Source organism: Poecilia latipinna, unplaced genomic scaffold, assembly GCF_001443285.1.
Source record: "Poecilia latipinna isolate Pla-1442-1.1 unplaced genomic scaffold, P_latipinna-1.0 Scaffold366, whole genome shotgun sequence".
NCBI classification, from domain to species: Eukaryota; Metazoa; Chordata; class Actinopteri; order Cyprinodontiformes; family Poeciliidae; genus Poecilia; species Poecilia latipinna.
The window spans coordinates 190,469-201,100 of NW_015112982.1; the positions used below are offsets into that span (position 1 = coordinate 190,469).

Genomic DNA, 10,632 nt, shown 5'->3' on the forward strand with positions numbered 1-10,632 from the left:
AAAGGTGCCTGTCCCAAAATGTTTTTTCTTTTTTTTTTTGGGGTTTTTTTTTTTTTTTTTTTTTTTTTTTTATACTTATTTAGAGTCTCTTGGGAATTGTGTTAAATTGTGAAAAAGTTGCTTGGGCTTTTTATTTATTTATTTATTTTTTATTTATTTTTTTTGCTGGTTTAAACATCAAACAGTGCGGAAGAAGAAATGGGGCGGGGGGTGGGGGGGAGCTTTGGGGAGGGGGATATTAAAATGTGTTGTGAGGAAGAAGCTCACTGGGGCTACTGATTAGCGCACCAATCACTGTCATCAGAATTCATTTGGTGGTGACAGATTTAGAAAATGAATCCTCTAACTGACTAATGATCATAATAACAGCTATTAAAATATGTTTGACGCTCCTCGGTTTCTGCTATCCCCCACACACCCCGGCGATGTTTGTCTTTTAATGTTTGCGTTCAGGTTCATACTTATGAATAGGCATTGTCTCTGTAGGTAAACATCTCATATGTACATGCTTTATTCATGGCACTCCAACAATTTGCACAATGGTTTTATGTACACAAGACATAGGCAGGATTTCAAAATTATAGATGGGTATATGAAACATGGGTGCTGTTTACAAGTGGGTTGACTTAATTTATGCTTTATTTTTCAGATAATAACCGACTTTCAACCTTCTTGATATTGACACTAATAATATTTAATATGTTTCAGTCTTTGCCCCCTATTTACACATTCAAGTCTTCTAAGTTGGTGTGGAGTTTTTGTGATAGTTTATTCATTTCTGCTGCCGCCAATTTGCACATTCTTATTACAGAAATAAATATCCCAATGTTCTTCACATATTTATACCTTATGCAAAATTTAGAATAATAATAGCCCAAAAGACCTTTTAATATTTGATACTATTTTCTAACTTTTTGGTGAGGAAACTTTACAGAGAGCGGGTGATCGGTGATGCTAAATGGAGCGATTCCAGGTATAACATTTGCCGTTGGGGAGCGATCCACTGCAGAGACAACAGAACTGGAAAATGTAGTCGGAAGCCGTGTTTGCTTGTGTTGGGGGTGGGAAAAAAAAAAAAAAAAACATCTGTTGCTTTGTGTTTTGCAGCATCCCCATCGTCGCGTGACCTTTTCCACCGCCAACCCCGTGCAGGACCTGCAGGACGCCTCGCAGCACAGCTACTACGACAGCGGCTTAGAGGATTCGGAGACCCCCAGCAGCAAGTCCTCATCTGGTCCTCGCATCGGACCCCTGACCCTGCCCGAGGACCACTACGAGAGGACCACCCCAGATGGCAGCATTGGAGAAACAGAGCACCCAGAAAACGGTACAGTGCTTAGCTTCGTGGTGTGCCGTGTCTTGTGTTATTTTCTGATTTTTGCACAGTCTTATGCTTCAGTGTGCTCCAGTGGGGTTTAAATTCATTGGTCCATGCAAAGTGGAGCATAACTGTGAAGTGAAAGAAAACTATTATCATGATTCCAAGCCATTTGTAAAGCCGAAGCTTCTTAGTTTTTCACTGTCAAAGTAATAAAAAACATATTTTTTAGAATAGTGCTGCGTTAAAGTCACAACTGTCAAACAAATTCTGTTTATAAAAATGTTGAAATTAGAAGTGCTTTGCTCAGAACTTAAGTTTAAACTTTGATCATTTCAATGTGTTTAGTTTCATTGTTCTGCTGGAAGGTAAACTTACAACCCAGTCTTAAGTCTTTTGCAGGTTCCATCATGTTTTGATTCTCTTACCACTTATCCAATTTCTGCCGGGCTTCTTCTACTTTCTGTTGGATAAAAGCATACCAAAACCATAAATCTGCCTTCTTCGTGTTTCACTGACTGGTGTGAAGTTAAAGTTTTGCACAGTCAGAGCAAAAAGTTTATTTCTGGTCTCCTCTAACCAGGCATTGTGACTCAAACGCAGCTGTAAAAACTCACATTAGCAAAACCAAGGACAATATTTAATCAACCACAACCACAACAAAAAAAAAATAAATAAATAAAAAATAGTGGAATTCAGGAAACTTGTCGATTTGAACATCATTGTTGGGTCGAAACACCGTTTCAAACCTGAAACCCAGAGGATAACAATCAGGGCTATGAAGAAGAGGCAGTCTCTATCAACAGATGCTTCTGAACCATGCTAAACATTGGTTGGCCAGATAAAATCAACAACAGTGACCTTTGGAAATAGACAAACCAGCTGCCTGTGTAGGGAGATTGGGAGGGAGACGTTGGCTGTGGAATTGCAATACTCCTTTCCAGCCCACTTATAAAATCACTACACAAGCTGTGACTTGGAGCCCCACAGGAAGGAGGAAGATAGGATTCCCTCATAATAGCCGGCAATAGGATTTGGACGCAAACATCAAGAGATTGGGCTACACAAGGAACCAACTAGAGAAGAGGGCAAAAAGTAGAAAGAGTTGGAAATCACTCGGAAGAAGTAGGCTTGGTGGTCATCTGGCCTCCTTTTCAACAATGTCTTTATTCTGTTCGCTTTTCCATAAAAGCCAGGTTCGTGGAGTAGACTGTGAACAAGATTGTCCTATTAACGGGTTCTTCCACATGAGCTGTGGCTCTCTGCAGCTCCTCCCAAGTTATCTTTGGGCTCTTTGCTGCTTCTCTTATCAAGTCATCTTTCTGCCCATGCAGGTGAATGGCCATGTGGAAGGTTTGCAGTTGTTCAAAAAAAATAAAAAATAAAAAAATTCAATCCAACCATTCAAACAAATTCCAAGACAGTTACAAATTGATCATATCTGTCAAACAATGCATTCAACTTTAAACGATTTTCTAGTGAAACCCAGCAGATTGAATTAAGTCACCGACTTGAAGCAATCATTCATGCTAAAAGCAATGATGTATTTTATATATTACAAAACAAAAACAAAAATCTTACAACAGTTAGTGACAATACCAGCTCCTTTTGAGGCTTCATCTGGAAGAGAAACAAAACTAAGCCTATCAGCTCTGAAGCTGTTTTCAAGTCTGTAGGATGAAAGAAAGAACATAAGAAAAGCCGATTGCTATTGAGAGGGACACGATGCATGCCTCACAGACTAACACCAGGAGCCTGATAACTAAAAGATCTGCCTCCCATTCTACCTTTAGCAACTCTAAGAACCACCTGCAGTAAACCTGCAGTCTGACAGCAAGCTCTGTTAGGAACACATGAAACAATTGGATCCCTGACAAATGGAGCTTGATAGTTAAGGGATCTATTCTGGATTTAGGAGGAAGCCAATTTTCATCAGAACTCTTGCCGTACAGGAAAGGGAATTGGGTCAAGCACCGAGCCCTGTGGATCTCAACATGTAACCCCGGAGTGTGAAGAGGGTTTATCATCTACTCCAGTGAGACGGGATGTGTCATAAGAATTAAACACGCGCAGTGTTCACCTCCTGATCCCCGCATTATGTTCAAGCCAAGCAAATGTCGTAGTTGACTGTAAGACACATCAAAGCTTGCGAGCACGAGAAACTGAAAAAAGTTGAAGACGTATGAATAGTTTATCATGTTATTATTTTTAAGGACAGGTATGTCTGAGGGATGTTTTTGTGCTCTGGAGTCATTTCGTAGTGCAGATGTTCTCACCTTTGCATCGAGCGTGTTTGTTGACTGTGTGAAAAATTGTTTTTTAAGCAGATCTGTGCCTTTTTGAGTTTGTGTGTGTGTGTGTGTGTGTGTGTGTGTGTGTGTGTGTGTGTGTTGTCTAAGCAGTGCCTCCATCCCCCCTCATCAGCAGGTCCTCTGTCAGACATCCTTAATGACCCTCTCTCGCAAGTGTGCTAATTAAAAAAGCTCAACTAATGGAGCATTTGCCCTCTAAATAAATCTGACCCATGACATCCCGGCAGACAACACAATGTTTGGCTGTGGGTGGACACAAGCTACACAGCAGCTTAGGTCTGCAGGTGCCATTATTTCTGTGCACAATAATCCCTACAGAAGGCGATGATCTCAGCGGATGTCCATTAGAAAAGGAAAAAAATGTCACAACCGACCACTAACCATGTACTACCTGAAGCTGCCAAACATAATCCAGTACTTGTTTATTACCAATGCTAGTGAATCACATGGTATATTTCCAGTTTTCGACATACAGGTATTTCACTGCTGGGCAAGAGCAGCTCACCTCTCTCATTATGTTTTTATATCACTGCTTTGTTGCATTACTGTGGTTTTATCTCATCATCATGCAGGGCTTTTTTCTTTTTGTGCATAGGTTATCAGTTTAGAGGGTAAGCCTTTTCCCAGAGTCCCTTAAGAGCTACAATTAAACGAATAGCAGCAATGAGACTGATGCTATGATACTCGTGGAAAGTTACAAATGTACACTGCAAATCGAGAATTCAGTCTTTTTTTTTTTATAGAACACTTTTCATAATGCTAAATGTAACACAAAGTGCTTTGCAGGAGATAAACAAAGGAAATTCAACACGCTATTTTCAGTCAGTTTTACACATTATTGGTGAAGCTTTTAACATAAAATGAAAAGAGTCAAAAGCAAGAAAGAAATGTTCAAATGAAATTTCACGTCTAATTGAATTTGTAAGTCAACATGACTTTGAAGGTTAGTTAGGTGGGCAGGTGGTTTAAAATATTTGCATCATTACCATTTCTTCCTTATACAAACTCTGCTTGCAATCATGCATGCATTAGTTTTATGTTGTTTTTGAGGCAGTTGCAACTAGAAATATATATATATATATATATATATATATATATATATATATATATATATATATATATATATATATATATATATATACACACAGTATATGTTTCAACCAAACAACAGTTTCAGAATCTTAAGCCACCTGAAATACAATTCTGGTCAGAAATAAAAACATATACTCAGTACCCTGGGTAGACTATATATTGTATATTATTTCAATTGGTTTGTTTCTTTATCAAAAAAACTACAATAAATGTATTTAATGCATAAGTGCAAATTTTAGTGTTTGAGTATTAGATCAAGTGAATAAAAACCAAACGCAAAAATATGACTAGGCTTTCAGAGTGGGTCAAGAGGGTGCTGACAGTTCATCTCGCTTTAACACTTTTATAGTAAACATAAATAAGCTTTCTCTTATTTCAGCTGTTTTTGACCTTCTATTGTAAAGTTTTATCACGTCAAAGACACTGAGAGTTACCTACTGTATAACAGGTACAATATGAACTGCTACTGATCTCTTCAGAGATAATAATCCACGTCAGATTATCTGAACAACCTTATTAAAAGGTGGTAAAAAAAAAAAAAATGTCTAAGGTAATTTGACATAAAGCTAATTGTACGGGTGTATAATTTCTACCTTCTATCTGATATTTTCAAGGCTTCTCTGTTATCTATGCCTGCAACAAAATCTTTGACTTCTTCAAGGCAAAGCGATGTAGGAGCCTGTTGACGGATCAAAGAATAAAACGTGTCACCGTCACGGCAGAACAGCAGACGGCAGGGTTCTATTATTAGTCCAGCAACTTGCGTTGTGATGCATGGGCTGTTTATTTGACAGCTGGGTAGAGTCTGGTTATTTAGTTTATTTATCTCTTTTGGAAATGCTTGTGTCCATTAGAGACACCGTACTTCTAGAATGGAGTTGGTGGTGGCTGTGCAGGAGAGGATAAGTCTTGCCAATATTGCCTTTCCCTCTGGCCCAGTGGAGGTCAGAGATTGCTTCAGAACCCATTAAATAGATTTAGTCATTCCATATACAGGCTTGCTGGTCACCCAAGAGCCAGGAGCTGATCATTTCCATTTTCTCCATATCCTCAGCATGTGAAAGACGTGCATTTTTCCCCCTCCATTGTTTCTGTTGTTGTGCCCTGTTTATTGTGCTATTCCCATCTGCAAAACACAGAGGTTTTTTTTTTTTTTTGAGACTGGGTGCTCTTTGTTGTCAGCAGCGGGAGAACAAGATTGTGAGAGGAGATGGAGCAGTTAAAGAATGAAAAGGTGGCACAAGATGGTGGGGGAGGGGGGGTAGGTAGAGGATATGTAATGTTCTGACAGGGAGTGGGGGACTGGGCGCCCTCAACAAAGAGGCAAAGCCCACAACATGAGCAGCACATACGGCGGAAAGATGCAGAGATAAACTGCTAACCAAGGATAGACCTAATTAAAATGTGATTCCCACCTCTGGGAGATAACACAGAGCCCACATGAAATGAGAGATTAGACGGGAAAGGAGAAATCAAATGAGACGCAGGAATTCCTCCCCAGCTCCACCTGAATTGTGACATGAAGTCTTTTTTAAGCGCTTGAGTGGCAGAGTGACAGGTTGTACCGGCGCAAAGCTTTATTCATTGCAGTAAAGATGACTGACAAGCAAAAAATGGGGAGGAGAGCACGATGTGTCACTCCATTTAAGTTGGATAAAACGCAATATATAAACCCCAGACTGTCAGCTTTTGCATCACCGGGCCCTGGAAATATTGACATGGATGTGTGTTTAGTCATACCAGGGAAATTTTGACAATTGGGAATCTACATTTTGAGAAACTGCTGGTGCTTCGCAGTGGAACATGACGTTCTCAGAATCCATTTTAGTTTTGCCGGTTAACAAAGTGATGCTTGCAGTCAGGCGCAGCTCGCCTGCAGTTAGAATTAACTTATTGGTCCTTGGAGTGTTAGCAATGTCTTTATCAGTGGCACAGATCTCTTACAGTGAAAATAATTTCCATATGTGGTGTATTAGCTGAATATATTATTAGCTATGAACATACATGGGCTGGTATGAGGTCCTCACAGTATGTTAATGAAAAAAATAATATCCTTATTTTTTTAGAGTTATGGTAATATTACAAACATTTAATCCAAAAAAATAAAAAACCACATGATCTAATTGATTATACTACAACTTCTAAAAATGCACATTAATTGTTGCTGTTGTAATAATCTACATGACATTTATTTTTATTTTCTTTTATTTTTGATTCATAGACTTGATAGGACTAAAGTTGGTAACACCATTATGTTTAATGTTTGTACAGTTCATGTGCATTGGGATGGGGGTGTAAAGATCACACTGGGCAGCTGAGATAAGCTGAGTCTTCATCAGCGCAGACAGAGCATCCGTATTGTGTAACATGAGAACTAGTTTTATGGTTGAGCTATTTGTGTGACATTTCAGTAGCTTTTGCTTTGACTTTGTTGCATTTATGTAATTATATGCAGGCTAGATTATATGCTGATTTAATAAGAATGTGAATTACAGCCAATTGATGTGACATTTTTTTTTGTTTTACTTATTTGAAGAAGTAAAACACAATTACCTAGAAGATAAACCAAGCAGATAGCTTGGTAAGAAACAAGCCAACTGCAGATGGCTAACTCTAACTTCAAAATGGCTTTATTTTAAGAGGATTTCTAGAAGTAGCATCTTAACTTTTAAGTATATTTTAATTTACATTCAAGATCCACATGAAGTTAACCTTACTTCCTTACTTAGTAGCTTAGTTAAACACAACTTTGTCAACTTGTCTGTACTTTGTGCCTTTAGCATTTTAGCATATGCATGAGCATTTAATTGATCTTATATTAAACATTTTGTGTGTTAGCGTCTGTAGTAAGCATCATAATTGTTAGTTAGAACAGGTTTTATTAGGATATGATTTTCTCCCGACCCAAACGTCCTGAAATGTACACTCGCCTCATAGAGCTGGTTGTGGGTAAGAACAGTTTGATTTAAATTCCCTAAATAATAAACATGTCAGGTTTTGAGGTATTTTCCTGACCAACACGTAGAACTGCACAGCGGACGGCAGAATGAAAAGTGATTTATTTTCAGTATTTACCAGAAATATGAGTACTACTAGGAGGGTTTTTTTTTTTTTTTTTTTTTCCAGGCGGGGGTTCTGGAATAAGAGCACTTAGATTGGGCGAGAAATAAAAATGATGCAGAATAATCACAGGAGGTACTGAAATAAGGATGGCTGGAAGGGTAGAAGGATGTAGGTGAGGGAGGAATGATGATCCTACAGCGGTGGAGTGTGAATGGAGATGTCTCGATGAGGATCTGTGTTCGAGAGGTGGTTTTGTTGGAGGAATTGCAGGCAGGTGTGCAGTTTGCAGCAGGCCAGCAGGGATCCTGTGTTTTGAGAGAAGACTCACAGATATACAAAACCACTCTCACTTACCGGAATCATGAGAACACATTCAGCTAGTTTTGCAAACACATTAAGCTAGTTTTACAAACCGATTTCTTTCGTAGGTTTCCTGCAAAGGCTTAGAAGAAATAAATAATAATTCATGAATCCTTGAAGTGAAAAGTGATACCTGCCACAAAACATAAAGTATGATTAGTTGACTAATACTTTTCTGATGGCCTGACCACTAATAGTGCATTGAACTTAACATTAAATGCATTGACGTCAGATTTATTTTCTCACGTTTAGACCTTCGTGTGTGTATATATATAATATAAATCTGTGACAGGAATTCTAGCACCTAGGTGCAACTTTTAATTTGGCACTTTTTAAGGTATAAAACTGAAATGACTCAAATTGAAACATTTTAATCCTTAAAAAGATTAAAGAAAACTTGCAGAAATCAGTGTCACTCATTTAATTTCTTTGCCAAGACATTTCAACCCACAAACCTGTTGATGTTAGAAGGAAAAAAGATGTGTGAAAACAATCAACACCCTTCAGAAACAGGTGAGGTTAGCGCTCTACGCTGTTGCTCTGCTCTCTGCAAAAAGGACAAAACTCCAGTCGCTCCGATACATTCTCTAGCATCTCATTAAAAGAACGTTAAATTATGGGAACTGTAACATCTAGTTCAGTGGTTCTTAACCTGGGTTCGATCGAACCCCAGGGGTTCGGTGAGTCGGTCTCGGGGGTTCGGCGGAGCCTCTGCTGCGGAGGTAAAGACGCACTTGTGTAAAGTTGTGATGACGCCCTGCTTTGCCATCACTTGCTGCAGAGGATCACGTTACATTGCTGAGCCAATCAGAGCTGCGGAGGAGCACTGATTGAAGGAGCTCCACTCTCAACATGGATTTGAACTTGTGTCTTTAATTACTTCAGCAAAGCTCACAGTTTTTACCAAATTCTGTAGCTTTCGGTGTACTTCTAAATCTGCTCCTTAGTCCCATCTTTTCGGGGTTGGTACTGCCTCTAGTGGCGTGGGGGTGGTAACACAACTAATATAATTACATTACTAAATCAGAATACGGCAAAGTCTTTATTATTTATTATTAAATTTTCATTCTATTAAGAATGTAGAGCTAATTAAATTATCTAAACAAGACCTTAAAGTGGTTCCAGTTAGGAAAATTAGGAAATTAGGAAATCATATTTTATTTATCACTACAGAAGGGTTCAGTGAATGCGCATATGAAACTGGTGGGTTCGGTACCTCAAAAAAGGTTAAGAACCACTGATCTAGTTGCTTTTGAAAACGTTACTAAAACCTTGGTATGATACTAGAAGTCAAGCTATAGGTAGTTATGGGTTTATCTGGTGCAAGACGTCCTGAATTTGCACTCATTGGAAGAGTTTTGCAGATCGATGAAATATAACCTTGTAGTGATGGAAGTTCTGCTCTTTTCAAGCTTGGCCCCCAAAGAAGAGAAACCTGCATTCTTACCCTTGCAAATTATTTTAACCAAACTTTCAATTCTCACTTAACGCAAAAACAAATGAAAAACATACATTTTTATATTGTATATGTAATACAAAATGAGATCTGAGCTCTTTCAATTCACTACAGAACTGATGGATTTGAGCTGGACTCATTACTACTAGCTTAGACAATGTTTGTGTTTTGTTTTTTTGTGTGTGCGTGTGTCTGTGTGTATGTGTGTGTGTGTGTGTGTGTGTAGGTGTGGTCAGTCATAGTCTCAGCTTGATTGAATCTGACATCAACACAGCCCATTATTGGATTTTGGCTATTATAGTAAGCAAAAAAATTCCAATCAAAGTAATAAAATTTACAATATCGATGCTTCCTTATCTGCAGAAATTAATTTCTGGGTGTTTTTTTTTTCCCTATGTGCCCAAGCACACCTCTCACATTTCCTAATTCCTATCTTCACATAGTCATAGTGCTCTCCGTTTCAGTTGGCCTTTGTTCATTTCTCATTCCTCTTTTAGTGCATGCAGCATCAATGATTGTGTGTATACACTCTATGCCTATCTACCATGAGTGTGTGTGTGCGGTGGAAGTGTTTGTTTGCAGTGGGGGTGTGTTGCGGGGGGGTTATGAAGGAGGCCGCATCACAACCCAAATGTGTAAATCAATTTGATTACAGTGCCATTTAACTTTAATAGGCTCTGATCATAATCAGTGAGCTCTGTAATTCCCTTTAAATTGATTGCGTCACACAACATGAAAACTGCTTATCTTATATATCTGGTTGGTGTCAAGATTCATGATTTATCATGCACCGTAATCACATCAGACAAACGGTGACTGGTTTCTCTGTGTACAATGAGTCTGTTTGTGTTTCAGGCAGTTCTGGTCAGATTTTAATTTGCAATGATGTCAGTTTGTTGTGTTGTTGTATTTCGGAGAGAAATGACTATTTAGTGGCTTTTCTTTAAAATGCTCACTAAAAAAAAAAAAAAAAAAAAAAAAAAAGGGACCCCCTTGAATTTTTTTAAATGTCCAATTTAAAAAAGAAAATT

The 10,632-nt window shown here is 38.4% G+C and overlaps 1 protein-coding gene across 1 annotated transcript in view; it reads left to right on the forward strand.

Moving 5' to 3' along the window:
- pcdh1a (protocadherin 1a) overlaps window positions 1-10,632 on the forward strand; it is a 170,058-nt gene that overhangs the window by 118,742 nt on the left and 40,684 nt on the right. Inside the window, exon 4 of the mRNA XM_015036385.1 lies at window positions 1,108-1,327. Within this exon, the coding sequence (XP_014891871.1) occupies window positions 1,108-1,327 (220 nt within the window). The remainder of the gene's footprint in view (window positions 1-1,107; window positions 1,328-10,632) is intronic.